Source organism: Centropristis striata, chromosome 2 (assembly GCF_030273125.1).
Source record: "Centropristis striata isolate RG_2023a ecotype Rhode Island chromosome 2, C.striata_1.0, whole genome shotgun sequence".
Taxonomy (NCBI): Eukaryota; Metazoa; Chordata; class Actinopteri; order Perciformes; family Serranidae; genus Centropristis; species Centropristis striata.
In genome coordinates this window covers 2,177,249-2,203,441 of record NC_081518.1, presented here as the reverse complement: position 1 = coordinate 2,203,441, position 26,193 = coordinate 2,177,249, and the positions used below count along the sequence as shown (strand labels likewise).

Below are 26,193 nucleotides of genomic sequence, written 5' to 3'. Positions count from 1 at the left end.
TAATATGTACTAGGGCTGCACAATTAATAGAATTTTTTTCCCACGATTAAATCATCCTATCATCACTGATATTTCCATTTTAAAATGCGTCTCTCCTGCATATCTAATCAACACTTTCTACACCAGTAGTCCACCAACCACCAGGGGGCGGGGCCGTTCATCTTCCCTGAAAAAAGTACTCGACGCCACAACAACACGCGCCATTTGTAAAAGCCGGTGAAGCAGTGTTGTCAACTTAGCAACTTTGTTGCTATATTTAGCGACTTTTCAGACCCCCTTAGCAACTATTTTTCAAAAAAGCGACTGGAGACAAATCCAGCGAAATTTTCTGGTGTTATTGAATACTTTTGGAGACTCGTTCTTACTCTTCTTAACGCGTCGCGGGGGCCGGAGGCTCTTCTTAACGAGCCGCGGGGGCCGGAGGCTTTTCTTAACAAGCCGCGGGGGCCGGTGGCTCTTCTTAACGAGCCGCAGGGGCCCGTGGCTCTTCTTAACGAGCCGCGGGGGCCGGAGGCTCTTCTTAACAAGCCACGGGGGCCGGAAGAGTAAAAACAGTCAAATCGACACATGTTAACTCCTTAGCGTCCAGTCTGCAAATTGCTAACAGGCTAACAGTTAGCTCTGTAGCAGTACAGTGTGTATGTGTTGCTGCTGCAGGAGGTGTTACACACACAAAAATCTTTTTCTATTGTTTGTTTAAAAGTAGTGCAATAAAAATACAGATGTTTTCCCTAACATGATGAATAATCATGATTATATTGATCAAAATAATCGTGATTATCATTTTGGCCATAATTGTGCAGCCCTAACATTTACTCCACTCTCATATTTTGCAATCTGCTCCTTGTTGACTGAGTCAGCTGGGAAACACTCATTAAATGTTTCCTCTCTGCAGGTTGCCTGTCTGGAAACTCAAACTCGACCCGCCGCCGTCTGCTCTCCGCCTCACAGTTCAACCAGTCAGACAGCTGAAGTGTCAGGATGACCTGCGCCGCCATGACCTGGATCCCCGTCCTCCTCGCCCTCCTCCTGCTGTGTGTCAGGGACTCCTCTCCCCTCTTCCTGCCCGACTCCAAAGAGCTCCAGCAGCTGCTGAGCCGCTACGAGGAGGAAGCAAACCAGAGCGGCAACAGCAACACAGCTGGCAACAGGAGCCGCCGAGCAATCCGCTGGTCCGACCGGGACGAGATCCTCCAGCTGCACAACAAGCTGAGAGGAGCCGTCTACCCCACAGCCTCCAACATGGAGTTCATGGTGAGATGGATGGATGGATGGATGGATGATAGATAGATGGATAGATGGATGGATGGATGGATGGATGGATAGATAGATGGGTGGATGGATAGATGGATAGATGGGTAGATAGATGGGTGGATGGATAGATGGATAGATGAATAGATGGATGGATATATGGATGGATGGATAGATGGATGGATAGATGGATGGGTGGATGGATGGATGGATGGATGGATGGATGGATGGATGGATAGATAGATAGATAGATAGATAGATAGATAGATAGATAGATAGATAGATAGATAGATAGATAGATAGATAGATAGATAGATTGATAGATGGATGATAGATGGATGGATGATAAATGGATGGATGGATGGATGGATGGATAGATGAATGGATGGATGGATGGATGGATGGATGGATGGATGGATGGATGGATAGATGGATGATAAATGGATGGATGGATAGATGGATAGATGGATGATAGATGGATGATAGATGGATGGATGATAAGTGGATGGATGGATGGATGGATGGATGGATAGATGGATAGATAGATAGATAGATAGATAGATAGATAGATAGATAGATAGATAGATGGATGGATGGATGGATGGATGGATAGATAGATGGATGGATGGATAGATGGATGGATAGATGGGTGGATGGATAGATGGATGGATGGATGGATGGATAGATGGATAGATAGATAGATAGATAGATAGATAGATAGATAGATAGATAGATAGATAGATAGATAGATAGATAGATAGATAGATAGATAGATAGATGGATGGATGGATGGATGGATGGATGGGTGGATGGATGGATGGATGGATAGATAGATGTATAGATGGATAGATAGATAGATAGATAGATAGATAGATAGATAGATAGATAGATGGATGGGAACTTTAGCGCGCTTTTTCAACCATGGAGGAGTCAGCCACTGCCTGCATACAGCTCAGAGAAGACAGCAGACAGAGGGAGGGAGGGAGGGCTGGTAGAAGGAACACAGAGAGAATAAGGCTGAAATCAGTGGATGCAGCAGGAGAGGGATTATTGTTGAGACACACAGGAGGTTATTGAAGGTCCATAGAGTGGAGTCTCTGGGTGTCTCTGGGTGTGTGTGTGGTTTTAGCCGGGAAGGAAAGTGTCTGAAGACTCACCCAGCCCAGAGCTCTCTGAAATTCCAGTGAACAGGCAGTGTGTGTGTGTGTGTGTTAGTGTATGGGTGTTTGGGGTTACAGTGGTGTCTGTGTGTGCATGTTTCAGCGACCACCAAAAGGCTGGAAATTTACTGAGGAGATGTTGCTTTGAGGGGCCGTGCTGCATGCAGGAACTCCCTCCCTGCACAGCTATATAGTTATAATAGTTTAGGATTTTTCATTAGTTTTAGTTTTATTATTATTATTTATTTTGTTGTGATTTTTTGTTTTCAAATTCAGTTATTTTTAATGAGTTTGTTTGCTAGTTTTAATTTGTTTTTATTTTTGGGAAAATGCTTAGTTTTAGTTTAGTTTTTATTAGTTGTAGTTTTTTTGTAATGGGGTTTTATAATGGGGCTTGAATAGTGGGATTCCCTAATACAGTATAACATAAAAATAAAAAAAGAACAAGGAACATTGAATCATACAGAGCAAGAAACTAGAAAAACAAAACAAAGGCAGAACATAGCAATGAAACAAGAATTATAATAGGTTATTGAAATAGTAATAGGTTTTTCAAAGAGTATTTAAATGATAAACGAGAAAGGTTGACTAAGTAAGGAGGAAGTGAGTTCCAGATAGATTAAATAGATTTTAATCTATTTATTTTGATCATATCAACCAAAAAGGTTTACGTATGAAAAAAGTTGTCAAAGACTAAAATGAAGGACATTTTCACTATAATTTTAGTTAGTTTTAGTTAGTTTGTAACCACAAAATACAGTTTTTTATAAAAAAAAAAAACTCTTGTTTTTATTTTTATTTCAGTTACAAAAATTATTTTTCAATTCTAGTTTTCGTTATTTCGTTAGTTTTCGCTTCACAGCACCCCTCCTCCTCCTCCTCCTCCTCCTCCTCGGTGGGAGTCAGGTGTCTTCTCCTCTTTCCCCTCTCCTCTCCACCGCTGTAAGGAAACCCACTCAGGAAATGTGGATAATTCAGCTGTGATTGCTGGAGGTTTGTAGTGGAGCAGGGCCAGGCGCCAGCTGCTCCGCTCACATGTCACCGTCAAAGGTTAATGTTGTACTCGTATCCAGCTCAGTTTCTCTCCGCGGGAAGGAAGGAAGTGCAGGAGTAGAGGAGGAGAGGCCTTGAACAAGCTGTGGTTAGGTATCTACTGAGTCAGAACAAGACTTGGAGTATAATCCTTCAGATTGTTGCAGAATCAGCAGGTGAACGGGGCAGGAGTATTCCCACTGGCGTCTCAAAGAATTCCTTGTGAGAACCTTGTTTTACTTTGTGTGTTTTGCAGGTTTGGGACGATGATCTGGAGCGGTCGGCCATTCACTGGGCCCAGCAGTGCCAGTGGGACCACGGACCCCAAGACCTGCTCATGTCTATCGGACAGAACCTGGGGGTCCACTGGGGAAGGTGAGACGCCACACAGACAGTAATCCATCAAAAACTCTGTTCAGAATATTAATAAACAGGTGCAATTAAGTCAGATTTGATAAATGCCAATACCAGTTATATAGCACGGATATCTAAATATTATTTTGAGAATTATAAACATTTGAATGAGCTCACATTTTTCAGAATCAGAATCAGAAGCATTTATTGTCATTCCACAGAGTAACAAGATCTAGTACAACGAAAATTGCTATCAACCCGTCCAAAACATATAAAAAACACATACAATTTGACAGATGTGAACAGGACAGGAAGACAGAGATGAAAGAAAATAAATACCCATGTTTTATAAAACTTATCTCCTCTACCGTCGTTATAGAATCTCTCCAGATGTAAAGTGTTTTGGAAAGGGCTCTTTTTTAACTGTAACCCATGATGGTGTTAGCATTTAGCCCATGTGTAGCCTAACAGAGCCAATGGCAACGCAGTCTTGTTCACAATCTGGCAACCAACAAATTGCTCTTATAATAGGGCTGTTTCCACTACCGGTCAATACCCAGAATGAGGTGGGTCTCACTTGCCGAAACGCCCCTAATTTAAATATGAGTGGCTTTTGTCCCAGTAGAAGAGCAGGGTCTTTTTTCTCCCCTGAAAACAGCCTGGTTACTGATTGGATAGATCGCTAAGCAGGATGTGAGGTAATACTCGACGTCACAACAAGAAAACACGCCATTTGTAAAAGCCGGCGAAGCAGTGTTGTCAACTTAGCAACTTTGTTACTAAATTTAGCGACATTTCAGACCCCGTTAGCGACTATTTTTCAAGAAAGCGACTGGAGACAAATCCTCCGTTAGCAGCAGTTAGCTCTGTAGCAGTACAGTGTGTATGTGCTAACAGGCTAACAGTTAGCTCTGTAGCAGTACAGTGTGTATGTGCTAACAGGCTAACCGTTAGCTCTGTAGCAGTACAGTGTGTATGTGCTGCTGCTGCAGGAGGTGTTCACTTAGCGATCTCTGTTTGTTTACAACAAGCACCAGTCACTCTGTGCACAGTTTGCGATGCCGTTAATTCACAATCACTATGTTTATGATCAGCGGAAATGCTGTGCATAATTAGCCATGCTGCTTTCAGCTAAACGGTGAAAACCATACATCACCTCCAGAGTCTCTAAGTCCCTCTAAGGGCTAACTTGTAATGGAGACACGCTGAGTGAGCAGACTTTTGAGAGGGTGTGGCCTGAGACTTTCCCGGTGGCCACTTTCCCCCGAGTCGAAACACGGCTAATGACTTATTCCTGAGCATTAGTCATTACCTTGTTCAGATGTTGGCACCAAAAATTGTTGCGGTTTGCTTCCCAGACTTTAGCAGCACTAATAACAGTTCAACGTCTTTTTGTCACATCACCAGCAGCTCATGTGGACTTTCTCTGTGATTCTTCTTTCTTTATTACTGCTGCAAAGGATTCTCTGAGCGGTCAAAGCTGCAAGAATAAATAGTTTCCTGTAAACTACAGAGAAAAGTGTGCTCCTGCTGAAACATGTAGTGCCAGTCAACGCTGGCATATGAAGGTTGATGTGTGTGTGTGTGTGTGTGTGTGGACACAGTAAGCCTCTGTGTATGACAGTGTGTATGGCTATCGCAGCAGGTGCCCTTCCAGGAATCTGTTCCCATTCTCACAGCCCTCTCCTCCCTCCCTCTCCACTTCTTTTCTTCCTGTGCCAGCAAACCCTGATGTCGAGTCCTGTTTTTCCACTCCTCCCCCTCCACTCTCTCCACTCTCTCCATTTATACGCTCAGCACTTTTCAATACCGTAAAAAGAGATGTTTATAACAAGAGCCTGAACAGATTTGTTGGGCTGTGGAGGAGCCGTGTTTAGGTTCGCTCTGATTCGTTCTCTTTTTTTTTTAAAGCCTGATTTGATTTCCCCTGTTATGGAGGAGCAGGGAGCAGACTGAGTGCCAGGTCAAACTCAGACTCATCATCTGAGGCCTGGAGGGGGGAGGAGGAAGGAGGGGGGAGGAGGAGGTGCAGGGAGGTTCATGCAGTGTTTTAAAGTCTAGCCAAAGCACCTGGCAGCTCCTGCAGATATTTCCCTTTGCTCCTGGTACCTGGATGGCCTGTGACTGAGCCTACTGTTTGTCTGACTGTCTGTGTGTGTTTTCCTGTGTGTGTGTGTGTGTGTGTGTGTGTGTGTGTGTGCAGATACCGCTCTCCTGCCTTCCATGTCCAGTCGTGGTACGATGAGGTGAAGGACTACACCTACCCCTACCCCCAGGAGTGCAACCCCTGGTGTCCGGACCGCTGCTCCGGGCCCATGTGTACCCATTACACCCAGGTGAGGTTCATTTAAAAAATAAAAAAAGGGGTGACAGAGTTCAGGAGGAAAGTTTAAGACAGAAAAAAAATGTTTTGAGGGAAATTTCACATTTTTTACATATCAAGGACTGACTGCTAACATAGCTCCACCCTCCAAATATATATTTTTTTATTTTTTTTTATTGTTGTTTGCACTTAAAGAACATACAATCATAAAGAAAGAACAGTACAAGAAACAGTTAAAGAAAATGCAGGAAATATCAAAAAACCCAAAGGGCTTATATGCGACCCTCCCTCTTAAACCTATAAATAACTATACTTTGCTTAAATTACATAGCTAGATGGAAAAAAAAAATACAAACAAAATATAAACAAAAACAAATAATACAAAGGTGTAAAACATCTATAGGAATTTTTTGAGCTTGGTCTTAAACGTAAGTAAAGAGGAACATATGAACTTCTGGTTCCAAAAAACCAAGATGGCCTGAATGCCAAACTCAAGGCTTCAAAACCACAGTGGATGATGTCACGTACACTTCTTTTATATACACTGCAAAAAAGGTGTGTCTAAAAACCAGATAAAAACAGTAAATCTGAGGGAAAAGATCTTGCTGCATGGACAGATAATTTCACTTGACAAGATTTCTTAAATTAAGATTATTAAATCTAGAAATAAGCATGCTGACCGCTTAAAATAAGAAATTAACTCTTAAAACAAGATAAAAGATCTAACACTTCTAAATCTAAAGTTTTTTTAATTTTGGTAAGAAACAAAAAAAATGCAAGTTAATTTCTTATTTTAAGCGTACAGCATGCTTATTTCTAGATTTATTAATCTTAATGCTTAAAATAAGAAATTAACTCTTTAAACAAGATAAATTAAAGCTGCAAGCAGCGATGAACTGGCCCGAGCAGAGTGACCTGACAATTATTTGTTTCTTACCAAGATAAAAAACTTAAGATTTAGAAGTGTTGGATCTTTTATCTCTTTCAAGAGTTAATTTCTTATTTTCAGTGTTCAACATGCTTATTTCTAGATTTAATAATCTTAATTTAAGAAATCTTGTCAAGGTAAATTATCTGTCCATGCAGCAAGATCATCTCCCTCAGATTTAGTGTTTTTATCTGGTTTTTAGACTCACTTTTTTTACAGTGTGTGCCTTCTTTTATCTATAATTTGGAGCATATGTCACTTGACAGGTGCTGCTGGGAGACCACATGTGGTGAGCACCCTGTATGAGATTTCATGGTATTTATGGGCAGAGTTGTGGAGGCACCGAGGGGTTAAATGACACATAGGCATGGATATAGCAGCATGTAGACGATGAAGGATGTATAGACATTTAAAATGGACAGAAAGAGGAGTTAAAGAGAAGCTGAGCAAATCTAATGAATGAAAAGGAAAGAGGAATGAATGAGCTGGCCTCCTCTCCCACTAGACTTTACTTTGTGGCTGCTGGGATGAGTTTACAGAAACCTCCAGACTCCTCCTGCTGCCTGCACCCTGAAACCCGATCACTGCCATCTGGTAGTCATTTCCAGACACGCCAGACACCCCTCACTGCTTGACCTGGATTCTTGTGAAGATGCTGCAGAGAGGAGACGAGGCCAAATCGGAGCATCATCACCTTGTCTCCGTCTTTTCATTTACTGGAAGTGCTGATGTACCTGCAGTCCAGGCAGTCAGACTCCATTACGGGCTCTCTGCAGAGAGAAATGTTCGACCCAGTGGAGTTAAGAGAGTACATTGAGCTACCAGCACTCAGCACACATCAGTCTGAGTACACTGCAAAAAAGCCAACTTGTATTTTTTGGCCTAAAACAGTGATTTAAATTACTGACAGTTAGGGCAATAATGTAAGTTAGCACAACAAAGGAAGCCAGTTGTCTGCTTTTGTGAGTTGTTGTTACTTATATCTTTAAGTTGGGGTTCACAACAAGAGACAATAGTTCTGCTAACTCTTATTTCTTTGTTGTGAAATGCGGGAAAGTGGTGAAATTCAGTCATTAGCGAAAGCTAGCGGCTAACTGACGCTAGCGGCTAACTGACGCTAGCGGCACTGCTTGTTACAGCTACAAGAGTAGCCATTAGCGTATCAATGCTAACTCAAAATTGTGGTCACAACATTAGCTAACATTTCATAGCAGCGTTACAATCGTGCCAATTCAGCACATTGCAGAAGTTAGCAGAAGTAAGGATTAAAAGTTATTACAATGTAAAATTGAGCAGACTCAAAAACAAAACTTTGAAATTTTGAGTTCACCCAACTTTTCTTTTTTTGCAGTGTGCTGATTCACTGCTTCCAGTGATTAATTAATGCAGAAAACTAGGTCATTTCAAAGGGTTCACATTAAGGTTATAATATTTTTGTTTTTTTCATTAGTTTTAGTTTTAATTTCATTGTGATTTTTTGTTTTCGAATTCAGTTTGTTTTAATACGTTTTTAGAGAGTTTGCTAGTTGTAATTAGTTTTTATTTTTTGGAAAATGCTTAGTTTTAGTGTTAGTTTTTAGTTTTTTTGTAATGGCGTATTTTTTGGGTGCCAGATTCAAAAAAGTCACAATAAATGTTTCCTTTATTTCCTTTGTCTGATCCATCTCAGCCCCAATAAGTTTATTAAGTCATAAAACCAGATAGATGAAATAGATTTCATATCAACCAAAAAAGATGACAACTAAGGACATTTTCGCTATAATTTTCGTTAGTTTTAGTTAGTTTTGTAACCACAAAATACAGTTTCAGTCAGTTATCGTTTTTTTAAAAACTCTCGTTTTTATTTTTATTTCAGTTAACGAAAATGTTTTTTCAATTCGAATTTTCGTTATTTCGTTACTTTTTGTTAACTATAATAACCTTGATTCACATGAGGTGAGATGAGATTCAACTTTATTGTCACTGAATAGAGTAACAAGTACTCGGACAACAAAATGACCATCAACCCGTCCAAACATATACATATAGAGAGAAATGTTTGACCCTCTGGAGTGAAGAGAGTACATTGAGCTACCAGCCCATCAGTCTGAGTGCTGACTCACTGCTTCCAGTGGCGTCTAACTGCACCAGGGAAAAGATGAACATTCCTGAGGAGGGAGAGAGCACATGTTTCAGAGTTTGGGAGGAAAGTGAGGAGGAGTTATGGAATATGCTGTGTTGTATTTGCCGTCAAATGGCACATCATTCATCTGGAACACCGCTGCAGCAGCTTTCCGTTTAATAAGCCGTTTTATTTTACCTTGGACAGTTCTGAGCCCACGCTGACTTTTGGTTTCTTCACAGTCGAGATGTTATAAAATCTGACATTTTTCCGTTTCTACCAGGATGATGAAAATGTTGCAGATTGTGTCACAGAGGGCAAACTGGGTTCACACTTAATGTTCATGTGACCGGGGCAGAAAAACAGACGGGGCACTCCTTGAAGTCCCAGTGGCCCCATTAATCGTTGCTGCCAGTCTAGTTGCTTCCTCTGTAATGACCCAAAATGGGCTGTGAGAAAAGGGAGGCAGGAAGCCGTCCCGCAGGCTCATTCTGCTGTCTGTTTGTTCATTTAGGAACTGTTTGTGCTAACTTGCATGAGCACAAATGGCACTAGGGACGATGGGGATATGTACCCCCAAGATACATAGTGATCCCGATCCGTCCTGCACACTTTCAGCTAAAACATCGCCGGTAAAACAGAGGATTAATGCCCTTTAGTTAGACTAATTTACATTGCAGCACATAGAGAGTCTGGTGGCCAATGGTGCGTTCAAGGTCTACACAAATGTCAGAATTTTCGACGTTGTTCTGGGCTACAAGTTCCGACTTTCAAGATCTGACTTTCAGTGTAAATCCTCAAAATGAAAGCAAACACATGTGGCTTTCAAAATAAGAGCACATGGATGTGTTAACAGAGTCCGGCTGCTAATGGTGCATTCAAGGTCTACACAAATGTCAGAATTTGACGTTGTTCCGAGCTCCAAGTTCCGACTTTCAGTGTAAATTGATAAAACACACCATAAGGCATTACGGTAAGAACTTGGTAGACCCGCCCTCAAAATAAAAGCAAACACATGTAGCTTTCAAAATAAGAGCACATGGATGTGTTATCAGAATCCACCACAGAATTCACAAGAAAACTGTCAAAATATGAAGCCTTAAATAAAACAGAAGAACCCTTATTCTCCTTTACAATAATTAATTAAAAAATATGCAATATGCAATCTTTTTTTGCAGTTTTCGCCCCCCCAGTTCAAAAATCCCATCTGTTCCCCTGCTAACTTGTTGTGTTTCCTGTTTCCAGCTGGTCTGGGCGACCACGAGCCGAGTGGGCTGCGCCGTGCACGTCTGTCCCAGGATGGACGTCTGGGGAGAAGTATGGGAGAACTCCGTTTACCTCGTGTGCAACTATTCCCCAAAGTAAGTCAATATTCCTGCATGTTCCACCGTTCATCAACGCCTCCTGACTCCTGTTTACATTCTCCCTTCTTATCGTTCTGACAAATGCTAAAGAGAGTGTTCCTAATGTTGGGCGTTGCAGATACAGTTGCAAGAAAAAGTATGTGAACCCTTTGAAATGACTTATTTGCTGCGTGTTCTTCATGAATAGATGGAAGTGTTGTTATTAAATCAAGGGTTCACTTACTTTTTCCACCATCACGTTTAATGGATGTGTTCAATAAAGACATTAAATATTATAATTGTTTGTGTGGTATTAGGTAAAGCATGTTGTATTTGGCTATACTTGGGATTTCGATGCAGATAAGATCACGTTTTATGACAAATTAATGCAGAAAACTAGGTCATTTCAAAGGGTTCATATGAGATGAGATTCAACTTTATTGTCACTGAATAAAGTAACAAGTACTAGGAGAACAAAATGACCATCAACCCGTCCAAACATATACATAAACATACATAAAATATGACAAAGGGGTGGACAGGACAGGACAGGAAGACAGGAATGGAAGAAATACACCATAACAAGAGGAGAGGGGAGCAACATTTTTTCATTTTTCATTTATCCTTTATTTATTTTCTCGAGGAATCATTGAGGGCAACCCAATAATTGTGTTAGTTTGAGTGAATGTTGTCAGATGTTCCAGGTAGATGCAGCAGAACTGAAAGCAGTTTTTCCAAATTCAGTATTTGTCCGGTGAACATTGAGCATTAATCACTAGAGCGTGTTGGATAATTACTATGTGACCAGTTTAATAAAGTGCTGAGGTTTGGTGGCATGTCGCCTATCAAGACTTTATAAAATGAAGAGGAACTAGTGCATGCATCATCTGATAGATAAAGATGCACATACTCAATACACTTCACAACATTAAAACTTTTGACTTGGAATAGGGGAAGGGGCTGGAGGATTGGAGGTAGTCAGCACAGACAAGCAGCCAGATACTTTTTCTTGCAACTCTATGTAGCTCCACTTGTCCGATACACTGGTATGACATACTGGAACCATTAAAATTCCTCCAGAAGTTGGAATATAAAAATAATAATGAAGCAAAGGGAAAGAAAAATAAGAGCAGAGCAGGCGCTTGTTTTCCAGACGGCCCACAGGAAGTCATTACCTAAGAGACAACCCGTTATTATTAGTTTGTGGGATTAATGACTATTAGGAGTGTTGACTGTCGACAAAATCATTACAACAGCATGAGCTCAGTGAAGCTTAACCGATGATTAATTTCCACCTGAGTAAAGCTGTCCTCTGTTCATTCTGCAGGGGGAACTGGATCGGAGAGGCTCCGTACCAGCACGGACGCCCCTGCTCCCAGTGTCCTCCCAGTTACGGAGGAGGCTGCAGGAATAACCTCTGCTACAAAGGTAATCATGGTTCTCATTCAAAGATTTTAAACATGTGATGCATCCTATACATCAGAAGAGTTTGAAAACTTTTGGAAAAGACTCCTGGAAAACTATTGTGTCACACCTGCTCCCATCTAAAGACAAGTGTTTAGAGTTTCTAGTCTCACACTGAGGTTTTAGACGGACTGTCAATCTAGCAGGAAACTATTTGCAAGACTACAACTAGATTTTTAGCAGTTTTTCCCATCATGCTCTTAGTAAAAACGGACTAAATGGAAGAGAAGCAGCTTTTGGCTCCAGCTGCTCTAGTGTATTGCAGTGGTTTGTGTTGAAAACAACAACAACAACTGGATAGAATCGGATGTTATCTTCTTATATGTTATATTTGCAACCTTTGTTCATATTTGCAACATTTAAAATTCCTTATTGAGCATGATAGTGTTTTGAAAGTAAGTAAAAAGATTCAAAATCACATTTTATGTTGGATTAAAGGACTAAAGAAGACACAAAATGACCAAAAAAGACACAAAATTACTAAAAAATACACAAAAGAACTACAAAAGGCACAACAACAGACACAAAATAACCAAAAATAAGACACAAAATGACAAAAAAGACACACAAAAAAAAAAATGCAAAATGACTAAAAAAAAGACACAAAATGACCAGAAAAGACACAAAATGAGAAGACAGAATGACCAAAAAACCCCACAGAAGACACAAAATGACCTAAAAGACACAAAATAACTAAAAAAAGACACAAAATGACAAATTGTTCCACTAAACACACAAGTCAGTAAAACTCCTAGATTTACTAAAGACTTTCAGTTTTTAGTCTGGGACTGGGGGAATCTTTCAGTGTAAGCCCAGCATTAAACATGTAACCTGAACCCTCGTCTGTGTGTCTGTAGACTCTCAGCGCTCAGAGACGGAGGACATGAACGAGGTGGAGAAGCCTCAGGTTCCTCTGCCGCCTCGTACCACCGCCAGACCAGCTCCCAAACCCAAACCCTCTGCCCCGAAGAAACCAGCAACCAGACCCTCCGCTCCCAGGACCACCACGCCCAGGACGCCATCTTCAAAGACCCCCAGCAGCACTTTTCTGGGTAGATACAAGACTTAATAAAAATAACCTTAAACGTTCATGATTTGTAAGTAAGTAAGTAAGTAAGTAAATAAGTAAATAAGTAGGTAAGTGGGTAAGTAAGTAAGTAAGGGAGTAAATAAGTAAGTAAGTAAATAAGTAAGTTAGTAAGTAAATAAGTAAGTTAGTAAGTAAATAAGTTAGTAAGTAAGTAAATAAGTAAATAAGTAGGTAAGTAGATAAGTAAGTAAGTAAGTAAATAAGTAAATAAGTAAGTAAGTAAATAAGTAAGTAAGTAAGTAAGTAAATAAGTAGGTAAGTAAATAAGTAGGTAAATAAGTAAATAAGTAAGTAAGTTAGTAAATAAGTTAGTAAGTAAGTAAATAAGTAAGTTAGTAAGTAAATAAGTAAGTAAGTAAGTAAATAAGTAAGGTAGTAAGTTAGTAAATAAGTAAGTAAGTTAGTAAGTAAGTAAGTAAGTAAGTAAGTAAGTTAAGGAAGTAAGCAAAGTAAGAAAAGTAAGTGCATTTTATTTATAAAGCCCTTTTCACAGGAAAAAAGCCACAAAGTGGGGGTGATGTGAGATCATCTATTTGTCTTATTGAGGAGCCTTGTTGCAGCATTTTGAATTGTACATGTTTTAACTCATTTTTTCATCTTGTTCTTGCAGCTCAGAACATTAAGTGTGAGACTAGACTGCGAGATAAGTGCAGAGGTGCAACATGCAACAGGTTTGGTTATATTTGTGCATAAAATACATCTTATATATTCTGATTTAAAACACACTTCCTCTCAACTCACTGTTGTCTCCGTCTCATCTTCTGTCTATGCAGATATAATTGTCCTGCTAACTGTGTGAATAAGAAAGGGAAAGTCTGGGGAACTCTCTTCTATGATGTGGTGAGTTTATCCAACATGAAACCAACTTCTTGCACCAATTTACTGTGTAAATGCATTTTTATTTATAAGGGTTAATTTTTTATTGTTTCAGCAATCAAGTATTTGCAGAGCTGCGATCCATTTTGGTGTCATTGACAACAACGGAGGAGTGGTCGAAGTCACCAGGATGGAAAAGTTCCCGTTCTTCGTCAAAGCCACTAAAAACGGCATCGAGTCGTTAAGGTAAATCTGTTTACTGCTTAAAAGGTGTTTAGTCTAAAAACCAGATAAAAACAGTAAATCTGAGGGGAAATGATCTTGCTGCATGGACAGATAATTTACCTTGACAAGATTTATTAAATTAAGATTATTAAATCTAGAAATAAGCATGTTGAACACTTAAAATAAGAAATTAACTCTTAAAACAAGATAAATTATCTAACACTTCTAAATCTAAAGTTTTTTTTATCTTGGTAAGAAACAAATAATTGTTAGGTCACTCTGCTCGGGCCAGTTCATCACTGCTGGCAGCTTTAATTTTATCTCTTTTGTATATTTTTTGTATTTTTTGGTTATTTTATGACTAAAAGAAGATGTTAAAGGCACAAAATGACCAAAAAAAGACACAAAAAGATATAAAAACACATAAAATGACCAAAAAAGAAACAAAAGACAAAAAAACACTAAAAAAGACTCAAAAGACGTATAATGACCCAAAAGAAGACACAAAAAGACAAAAAAAAAACACAAAAAAACCCAGAAAAGACAAAAAACACCAAAATAAGACACAAAAAGTTTTTTTTAAAAGCTTGCAGCTTTAATTCATCTTATTTTAAGTGTTCAACATGCTTATTTCTAGATTTAATAATCTTAATTTAAGAAATCTTGTCAAGGTAAATTATCTGTCCATGCAGCAAGATCATTTCCCTCAGATTTAATGTTTGATCTGGTTTTTAGATACACCCTTTTTCTGCAGCGTGGGCTCATTTCCCCAAACGCATAAATATTCCTGCAACTATGATTCACATTTTGTGCAATAATGGAATTTTCTGAGAACCTGGCTTCTGAACTTTACGATGTCTTTCACAGTAAATATAAAGCCGGGAATGCCTTCGTGGTGGCTCGGGTGGAAGGTGAGTGAGATTTTAAGAAGAACTTTGAGTCATGATTGCATGTAGATTCATCATCATCAGGTTTATTAAGCGTGTTTCTCTTCTCTCTGTCACAGAAATAACTGCTGACTGTTACACCACAGTGGCTGAAATCTGCCCTTTCAAAAAGCCCTCCTCCAGCTGCCCAAGGTGCCTCCTCACATCCAATAATTATCATTCTCTGAAGCATGAAACCGTTAGCCAGTTAAATGTTTGAATGCTTTTTAATGCTTATATGTAATAAATGAGGAATTTAAAAGTAATGAGTTAAAAAGAATTCCATTTAGGTTATACCTGAGCTGCAAAATGACACAAACAAAATCTGAAAATAGAGAAAATCCTTGATGATTTGAACACGTTTTAAAGCAGTGTTGCTGTTTTAAAACGCAGCCTCCATTTACATAATTTCTTTTCATACACTTTATTTTTATTAGGAAAGTCATACAAAGTCCAGGAGTTGAATCAGGAAATATATAGTAACTACATATAGATACAAACATCAATCCAACAGATGTACGAAGCTTTTCTTTCATCAGTTGCTTTCCCTTTTTATTTTTATTTTACTTTAATGTTAATCAAACTGTGAACATAGAACATATATCTTCTTAAAACAAACAAACAATAGTCTCTTCAGTAGTTTCCTTAGCTGGCATGCTAACTAAAGCAGATCTGGTCTCCTTGGTTTAATGTTCTGGACCCATTTTGACCACAATCCTTCAATTTCCCTGATTGCATTTTTTATAGAGACTGTTTCTCCATGATCTCCAGATTTACAATGTTTTGTGGATACATTTAATGTAAAATTTTCAACCAATCTTCCAAAGCTGGGGCATCTGGTTGTAACCACTTCCTGCCTCTTTCATCAAGGATTTTCGTCAGTTTTCTTCTTTCACCTTTTGAGGCAAAATAAAACATTTGTTGGTCATTTTGCAGGTGAAGTATTCCTTTAATGTGAACCTTATCTGTTGCTGCAAAATCATAGTAATGTCCAATTTGTTTCTCAGAATCTTCTGTCCGGCCAACTGTAAGACTCAGCCTTCCTACTGGTCACCTGTGGTTGGAAACAACATCTACACAGATGTAAGTAGCAAACTTTTGTATGTGAATATCTGAAATAAACTTTTACAAAATGACTCCAGAGGTCCTCCAGTTCAGTGCTATTTCTTTTTATTACCAGTATGAATGTGGCATTAGTTCAGATGTGAAAAAAAGGATCAATGGATGTGTAAAACAGGATTAATGTTCCGTTAGTTAGACTTTTTACATTGCAGCACATAGAGAGTCTAACAGCTAATGGTGCGTTCAAGGTCTACACGAATGTCAGAATTTTTGACGTTGTTCCGAGCTCCAAGTTCCGACTTTCAGTGTTAATATAACAAACCATAATTAGTTACGGTAAGAACGTGTTAGACCCGCCTTCAAAATAAATCAAACACATGTAGCTTTCAAAATAAGAGCACATGGATGTGTTAACAGAATCCACCACAGAATTTACAAGACTGTCAAAATTAGACGCCTTAAATAAAACATAGAAGAACCCTTATTCTCCTTTACAATAATTAATTAAAAATATGCAATAATTAAGGTGGAATAGTGGCATTAGAAAGTGTGAGAGGCACCAAATTTAGGGTTTTCATTTTTAGTTTAAAAATCAAAAACATATTTGGATATGGAGTGAGAAAATAACTAATTGAGTTGAAATCATTTGCTGACAGCTTCGTCCCCCCCCAGTTAAAAAATCCCCTCTGCGCCCCTGTTTGTAATGAATGGTAGCTATGGAAAGCCTCTGAATCATGGTGGGAATACGGCTAATGGAGAATGGGAGTAATGGTGAGGTCAGCCTCAGAGTGCCAGGTTTGTATTACGCAGCGTGGGCCGGACCACTCTGAGGCTGATTCAACCGTTATCTCACACTAAGTGCTGGCGTTTGAGAGATCGGCGATATTTCTTAAAAACTGATTCACATCATCTCTTAACCCTGTGGAGTGTCCAAAAACTCCAAATCCAGACTTGTTGCCTCCACCAGACTAGAAAACAAAGCAGCGTGGAGCCCTACTGTAAATTTACCTCTAAAGTTGTGGCTGTAAACTCCATGAGGCCAGTTTCAGTTTGATGATGATATACCAAGTAAAACTGGAGACAAGCTCAAATAGATTTAGTATCAAATGATAGAACTGGATGGAACCCTCTTATATGGTAGATTTGACACCTTTGGTCACATTTGACACATTTAAAATTCTTTATTGAGCATGATAGTGTTTTGAAAGTTAAAAAAAAAGATTCAAAATCACATTTTATGTGGGAATAAAGGAGTAAAAGAGACACAAAATGACCAAAAAAAGACAACAAAAGACGCAAAATGACCAAAAAGACGCAAAATGACAAAAAAGACAAAAAAAATGACAAAAAAGACAAAAAAAGACACAAAATGAACAAAAAAGACACAAAATGAGAAGACAGAATGACCAAAAAAACCCACAGAACACACAAAACGACCAAAAAAGACACTAAAAAAGACACAAATGACCAAAAAAGACACCAAAAAAGACACAAAATACATGAAAAGGATTCAAAAATGGAAAAAAATAGCCCTATCAGACTCCATCGAGTTAAAATTCACCTAAACATGTTCACAGCAGTTTAGTCATTGTAAAGTACCCTCCAGGAAACATTTATCAGCCGTAAAGTTTGTAGGAATTCACATCACTCAGTGATTATTTTGGAGTTTCCAGTTGGCGCAGTCACATGAGGTCAATGCTGCGTAATAAAATAAATGATAACCGATAACTGAGCTTTAATGACGTCCGACTGGACAAAGATCTCAGTTCACAAGAAGTCATAAAAGTCTTACAAACACAGAACGAGGCAGAAGTTTGGCTCAGAGCAAATGTTTCCCAGGAATGTTTTTAAGTCACAGACACCCAAATGTGTTTTTTATCCACTGGATGTTGGTAAAACAAGAGACATAAAGCATCTGGTGAGAAATGCTGCAGGCTGTATGGATCAATGTTTAGACTACAGATGAATAATTCTGCTCCAGACTGTTGATAAGAGCTGTTCTTCTGGCTCACACTGGGAAACAAAATGCTTGCGTGTGTGTCTGTAAATGACCTCAATATTTGATAATAAAGGAATTACAATGACATTTGTGTACACTGTAAAAAATAGTCTGTTTAATTTAAAATACCGGCAGCTTTAATCACCAGAACTTCACTGTAAAAAATACAGTGAGTCGGTTGTCTACTGTACATTTAAATGTAAATATCAGCAAAAACTGTCATTTAGACTGAATATTCACGTTATTTTTTAGGGAAATTGTGACATCATGGTATTTTTTCCATTGACTTTACATGCAAATGTTATATTTTTACAGTAAAGCTGTGTGTTTCCTACAGTTTATGACAGTAAAAGTAAAAGTTTTTATGCTATTCTTTGATTTACGGTAATTTAAAGTGTCTTCTACGGTGATATACAATTTTATATTAGGGAACGCATATTCAACATTAATTAGTTGCTTGTTAGCATGCAAATAAGTAACACATTGGTCATTATTAAGTAGTTATTAATGCCTTATTCTGCATGGCTTATTATACAACCAGTAAGACATTAACTAAGAGTTTTCCTCCAATAACCTCAGAATCCAACAACTTACTTACTTACTACTAATAAGCAATAATTCTGAGGTTATTGAGGGAAAACTCTTAGTTAATGTCTTACTGGTTGTATAATAAGGCCATGCAGAATAAGGCATTAATAACTACTTAATAATGACTAATTAAGAGCCAATATGTTCCTTTTTTAAATGCCAATAAGCAACTAATTAATGTTGAATATGTGTTCCCTAATATAAAGTGTTACCTGTTTTTAATTTTACGCTCTATTTCTGATGTAATTTGACAGTGTTTTACTGTCTTTTCTACATACATTTTTTTTTACAGTGTAGTTGATATGATGTTGATCATCTTGTGAAAGTATTTCTCCTCTTTTTTTCTCCTCCCAGAGCTCCAGTATCTGTAAAGCAGCGATCCATGCAGGCGTGATGAGAGCAGACGGAGGCTTGGTGGACGTTCTGCCTCTGGACAAGAGAAAGAGCTACGTTGGAGTCCTGAAAAATGGCATCCAGTCTGAGAGGTACTACTACTACTATTTTACTGTAATTATCTCAGTTGCGTAATAAAAGGGACAAAGATAAATGGGTCAGGCAGATAGTCTGAGTTCCAGGAATCTATATTTTTAGATTTGGCTCCGAGCTGTCTGCCTCTAAAGTATTTAAGCTTTTTTTTATTTGTACTTTTTTATCTGAAAATGAGAACAAGCATTCGTGCTGAGACATGGCGTGTGGCAGCTTCCATCAACAAGCAGCTATTTGGCAGCTGTGTAACTGCAAAGCAATGAAAGCTATCAGCTTTTCAGTGTTTGACTGTGTTATCACTGGGAACATATGTACGAGTACTTTATAAAGCTGCCTCTGCTGCAGGTTGAGGAGAGAAGCTTTTAATCTGTAAACGTCTGATAGAAGTCAGGTTTGCTTTGGTGGTTAAGGAACCCCCCGAATAATGTCTTAATATTCTCCCAAACCACCGGCCAGATGGAGTTTTGCAATAAATGGAGCAAGGTCTCTCGACCAGAATAACGCAGCGTCAGCAAACTGTTAAAAATATAAGAGGCCAAACCCTAACAGGTACAACCAGGGGCCGAACTTTGAGTTGAACAACCCTTTGGAGTTTGAGGCTATTTTGTTGGTTTTTGACTCTTTTTCATTCTGTCTGTATATGCAACTTAAATAATATATACCATGCCATGCTGTTATCATCTTTTTCAGCACAACCTCACCTCATTATTATTTTGTCATTTTGACTTACTGGATCAACATTTTGAAACGCAAAAAACCCACAAAAAATAAAAAAAATACACACAAAATTACGAAAAGCACAAATAAAAAACACATAAAAACACACATAAAAACACACAAAAAGCACATAAAAAATACAAAAAACACACACAAAATTATGAAAAGCACAAATAAAAAACACACAAAAAAACATAAAAAATACAAAAAACACACAAAATTCCGAAAAACACACAAAAAAAACACATAAAAACACACAGAAAAACACACGAAAAGCACATAAAAAATACGAAAAACACACACAAAATTATGAAAAGCACACATAAAAAACACACATAAAAAACACACAAAAAACACACATAAAAAATACAAAAAAACACACACAAAATTACGAAAAGCACAAATAAAAAACACACAAAAAACACATAAAAAATACAAAAAACACACGCAAAATTACCAAAAGTACAAATAAAAAACACACATAAAAAACACACAAAAAACATACACAAAATTACGAAAAGCACAAATAAAAAACACACAAAAAACACAAAAAATTATAAAAAAAACAAACGAAAAAACAAACAAAAAAACACACAAAAATACCCAAAATTATACAGAAAAACAGTAAACACAAAACACTGCAAAATTTGAAAAATCTCTGCAAAAAAGTAAAATCATTTTACACTTGGTTGTGCTGATTTTTACCTTTGCTGAAAAGGTTTGATGCATTAAATTGGACACGGAAACTTGTGGAAAAGCCAAAACTTTAGAGTTCAGCTGACAGCAGGGAAACATTAAACCGTTACCGTTAAACCTGTTAAACCTTTTAAACCTGTTAAACATCAGCCTTTGAGCTACAATCATCTATTTTACATCCTTTTTTCAAACATCACTATTTTTAACTGCTAAATTGAGAAAATCTACCACATTGTCGTGTTTATAATACTTTAAATTCATTATCAATAATTATGGTATCATATTGGGTGGGTTGCAACACACCCATCCCCCCATAAATTACACCTTAGGGTACAACAAAGCTAACAGGAAGTCTGCACACAACCACAAAGTCAGAAGAAGAAGAAAGGTCTAATTAGACCAGATTGAGAACACCTGTGTGGGTTATAAGTTTGGCTCCGTCTGAACACACATTTAGCCTCATGGGCTGCATTAATCCTCCTGGATTCCCTGTTTTGTTTTGTTTTGGGTCAAACCAATCGTAGTGAGTGACAGATCTGCTGTAGAGACAAGGCCCAGTTAAGCCCCGCCCACACCAAAGAAACACAATCCACCTCTCTCCATTGACTTTGTATTTAAAGAAGGAGACTCTTCGTCAATTCAATCTGTTAGCAAACAACAGAAGAATGTCTAAAAGCAAATGTACGGTGGCCCTGAGAGCTCACAGCGCTGCAACATGAGAAAACACATGCAAATACACAAAACACAAGCAAACTGAGAAAACATCTTCATCAATCTGACAAGAGCAGCATTTAGAAAACGCTGCAAAGACCACAACACAACACAAGTGTTTCCAGAGGACACTTAAAAGTGATGCACACGTCTGGACACGCTGGATATTATCACATTATTTCAAAATAATTATATTTTCATGTTATAACATGATATATAGTGTTAGCCCGCTAGCGTTAGCCCGCTAGCGTAAGCCCGCTAGCCCATATCAATCACATTGCAGTTAAACAAATCAAATAAATGAATGATACAAGTTTTAGTTGGTCTCTCTCAACGGCACCGAGTTGGTCTTGGTCTTGCTAACTTGCTAATGTTAGCACGCTATCGATCGCCTGCTAACGTTAGCACGCTATGATTGTTAATCCTTGTTGTTGACCAAAAAAAGACACAAAATTACAAAAAAAAGACACACAATTACAAAAAAAAGACACAAAATGACCAAAAAAGACACAAAAAGACAAGAAAAGGATTAAAAAATGGACAAAATAGCCCTTTAAGACTCCATAGAGTTAACTGTGTTCACAGTAATCATGGATGTTAAGTGCTGAAGGTAAAAGGTGCTTTTTAAAAAGAAAATGTCATCAAATTCAAGTTAAAGCTGAACTCTGTTGGAGGATAATGCTTGGCTCAGCTCAGGCTGTAATAGTTGACCAACTGGTGTGCGGTGAAGAAAACCTTGAGATAGAAACTGAAGTAAAAACACGGAGCTTACAATAAAAGTAAATTTGACAAGAGGATCTAAAAAAGGCCTGAGAAAGGTGCTTTTATTCACTATCCCTCCCCCTGATTTATGTCTGCTGTAATGCTGCATGTAGTGGGTTCCCTGCATGTTTCTGATGGCTGTGGAGGCTCCAGCAGCGAGCCGAGGCCAGGGAGTCCTTGTGGGCAGTTCGTGCTGGCATGTGGGGCTGTAAGAGTAATGGTGTGGTTTGGTGTGTGGACGGGCCACACATGGGATCTTTGCTTTCTTTACTCAGGCATTTCAATTGAGTGTGCAAAGTGCTGAATGGCCAAAAGAATCCACACTGAAAAAAGTATAACCTCGCTCAAACTAAAAAAAAACGATGTCCAGATATCACATCTAAAATATTTGACTTCATAGAATCTAAATTGAGTGACTTCTTTATTATTGAATAAATTATTTTCTTAACATTTTAGTTAGTTAGTTAGTTAGTTTAGTTATTGAACCAAACTAATACATTTAAATTGAACCAAGCTAATATATTCACTTTTAACTGAATAAATGTTTGCATTGACACCAGTTAATTTATATCCCCAAACTATATTTTTCACATTTTATTTGACCTAACAAATTTTTGTTTCCCACCTTATAAACTCTATAAAAAAGACACTTGGCCAACATATTACATTAAATGTATTTATAAATCTTTAACATATGAACTATATGCAACATATAACATACACGGTCTGACTGTGCAAATATATTTTGTATAAAATGATAGAACTGGATGAAACCTCTGTTCACATTTGCAACATTACAAATTTTTCATTGAGCATGATAGTGTTTTGAAAGTAAAAAAAAAGATTCAAAATCACATTTTATGTTGGACTAAAGGACTAAAAAAGACACAAAATGACAAAAAAAAGACACAAAATGACAAAAAAAGGACACAAAATGACCAAAAAAGACACAAAGTGAGAAGACAGAATGACCAAAAAAATACAGAAAATAACTGGAGCAAAGAAGAAAGGTTGGGTGAGGTGGTAAGTGCTTTCGACTCAGACTAAAAATATTATCTGCAGGTCATGAAGAAGAAAATAAAAACTTGAGAGAAATCAAAAACTTTGTTTTGGGTCCTTAGGACGTATATTTAGTTCAGTATAAATCAAACTTGATGTCTCTAAATGCAAAAACAATGAGTTTTACAATCAAATCAATACTTTTATCCTCTTTTAAATGGCAGTTATTAGTTTGAATGAACAACTGCATGTTGCACTTTTTTCAGTGCAAGTCTGACTAGGATGAAATCTGATGCAGAAGCATGAAGGCCCCTCTCAGGGCCCTGGATAGGGGGTCAATAACCGGCTGCAAGGGTCCGAGCCATGTGCAAGCAGCAGGGCAGGGTGGGCATAAAAATCACATTTTATGTTGGACTAAAGGACTAAAAAAGACACAAAATGACCAAAAAAAGAAACAAAATGACTAAAAAAAAGACACAAAATGACCAAAAAAAGACACAAAAGACACATAATGACCAAAAAAGTCACAATATAACTAGAAAAGACACAACAAAAGACACAAAATGACCAAAAAAGACGCAAAATGACAAGAAAGACAAAAAATGACCAAAAAAAAGACCAAAAAAAAAAGACAAAATGACCAAAAAAGACACAAAATGAAAAGACAGAATGACCAAAAAACCCACACAACACACAGTTTTTAGTTTGAATGAACAACTGCATGTTACACTTTTTTCAGTGCAAGTCTGACTAGGATGAAATCTGATGCAGAAGCATGAAGGCCCCTCTCAGGGCCCTGGATAGGGGTCAATAACCGGCTGCGAGGGTCCGGTCCTTGTGCCAGCAGCAGGGCAGCAGGGTGGGCAGCCTGGACAGGACTCTGCTGCTGGAGAACTAATCACACACTATCTGATTACTCCAGGATGGAAACGCTGTCAGACACTGAGTCGGTGCTTTTCTGCACGGACAATTATTCTGCCATGTGATCCCGATGGTGCAGGCCTATCGTGATTATTGATCGTGGCAGAGCTTCAAGGTCTCTTCACCAGTGAACTAATTACAAAGTCATCAAATTTTATCGCATGTGGTAGCTGGAAAAGGTCAGACTGAGAAAATATGGAAACAATGAGTCACACTCTCAATGTGCCATTTCCAAAGATGACTGCGTGCTTTTTTTATGGACTTTTTATGGCAGCTGGAAGGACTATGGCAACACTAAAAAAGCAGATTTCCAAGTATCACAAAAACAAATATTATGCAAAAAGATGGATTTCTTTGAAGGAAAGGGTGATTTTAGTCATCACAGGGAGTTCCCTTCAGCCTGTAAAAATACTTTTTCTCACTGTTAAATGTACTAAACACCATACCTCTAACAAAATATACTTTAATATTTAATGGTAAAATCTTTAATTTATGAGGCATTTATAAATTATTTTCATGTCAATTATATGGCAAAACAGTGTTTCTTTTGATGGAATTTTTTTTTCATTTTTTACTGTTAAATATGTAATAAAATGGCAATCTTAAACGTGAAATTAACAGTGCTTATATCATTTTACGGTAAAGTTCTGGCAACCACAGCTGCTGTTTTTTTACCGTAAAAACAACAGTTTTTTTTTACAGTGAAGGCGACACGCCAGACAGAAGCACCAACTTTTGAACAAGTTGAAAACATCTTTTCTCTTTTGTGTGTTTTGCAGCAAAAGCAACACAGAGGGAGGTTCATTCCGAGTCTTTACTGTGAGGGAGTGAGACTCCAGATCAGAAGTCCAGAGACCACCAGAGTCCCCTGAGCTGCTCTAGAGGAGCAGGAAGCCACAGGTTGGATACCACGACTGTTCTTCTGTCTCTGTCCTCCAGCAGGAACAGGACGTCCCAGCAGATCCACATTTCCCTCTATGTTCATAAACAATCACCACCCAGTAAAAGTGGTCCAATATTTTGATGGACCTTCATTTTTTAAAACTCCAGATATAGATATTTCTCCATACTTAGTTAATCTGTGAATACAGAATGTTTATATAAATATATATATTATGATGTATTGAACAGCTGGTGCTGGAAGTTTTGAGTTAGACATGTTTTACAGAAATGTTTACATTGATTTTCTTCTTATTACAAATCCATACACAGGAATGTATACTGATCACACTGTATTTAATCATTGTGTACAGAATATATGATATTTTGTTTGTTTTAAAAATGGAGTACCATATATTAACGTTTTTATTCTGTATTTTTATTTTATTTTATTGCCATTTTCTGCTCACCTAGATAATCTTTTCTTTCTGCTCTTGAGGATTTCAGCCTGTGAAACCAAACTTGTATTTATAAGTGAAGTGGTGAGCGCGGCGGATGTGTTTGTCAGACAGAAACAGGAAGGAGAAGAGTGGTAGATGGAGGTGTTACACACAGTGGGCACTGCTGGAGGTGTTACACACAGTAGGCACTGCTGGAGGTGTTACACACAGCAGGCACTGCTGGAGGTGTTACACACAGCAGGCACTGCTGGAGGTGTTACACACAGCAGGTACTGCTGGAAATAGTTAGTTTCCCTGTAGGAAAGCTTCAGTGCCAGACATGTGGAGGAAGTTTAGTGAAGGTGTTTTGTTGTAGTATATTTGGTGGCTGGTGCAGGAGGCTCCTCACAATGGCAGACATGTCATTTTTTTTATTTATTATTGCTTCGTGCTTTCTTCGTTTCCTCATCTCTCTTGTTTCTGTAAGATATATGAAAATGTTAAAAAAAAAACTAAAAAAAGAATCCCCCTCCCCACTAAAGACGGATGAATGTGTCACGTTTCAGGTACAGATAGTTTTAAATCATGAGGTGTGTTAAATATTGTCATCATCAAACAGTTTATGCACTTTGGAAAAATGATGCAGTGTTCACACACACCTGTAAAGTCCTACAAAGTCTAACTGCAGTAACTACATTTTTCGTCGAAATTGAGTTTTAACTAAAAATGAACTCCTTGATGTCTGTTTTTATCTTGTGACGAAGTTTTAGATTTCAATTTTGCTTCATTTCAGAGAATAATAATGATATAAGAATTGCAGTAACTACAAAATCCAAGTCAAAATCCACTTTTAAACATAAAACAAAAGCAGTGTAGCCTTGTATTTCTTCATTGTGTTGAATAGTGAAGATAAGCATATT

At 38.0% G+C, this 26,193-nt stretch overlaps 1 protein-coding gene across 1 annotated transcript; it reads left to right on the top strand.

Moving 5' to 3' along the window:
- Positions 1 to 981: 981 nt before the first annotated feature.
- crispld2 (cysteine-rich secretory protein LCCL domain containing 2) lies at positions 982 to 25,432 on the top strand. Its single transcript, XM_059353469.1, has 14 exons — positions 982 to 1,254; positions 3,700 to 3,818; positions 6,001 to 6,133; positions 10,395 to 10,510; positions 11,820 to 11,920; positions 12,814 to 13,008; positions 13,657 to 13,717; positions 13,820 to 13,886; positions 13,978 to 14,108; positions 14,955 to 14,998; positions 15,094 to 15,166; positions 16,021 to 16,096; positions 19,017 to 19,147; positions 24,734 to 25,432. Exons 1-14 carry the CDS (start codon positions 982 to 984, stop codon positions 24,783 to 24,785), a joined length of 1,572 nt encoding a protein of 523 aa, XP_059209452.1. The 3' UTR covers positions 24,786 to 25,432.
- Positions 25,433 to 26,193: the final 761 nt, after the last annotated feature.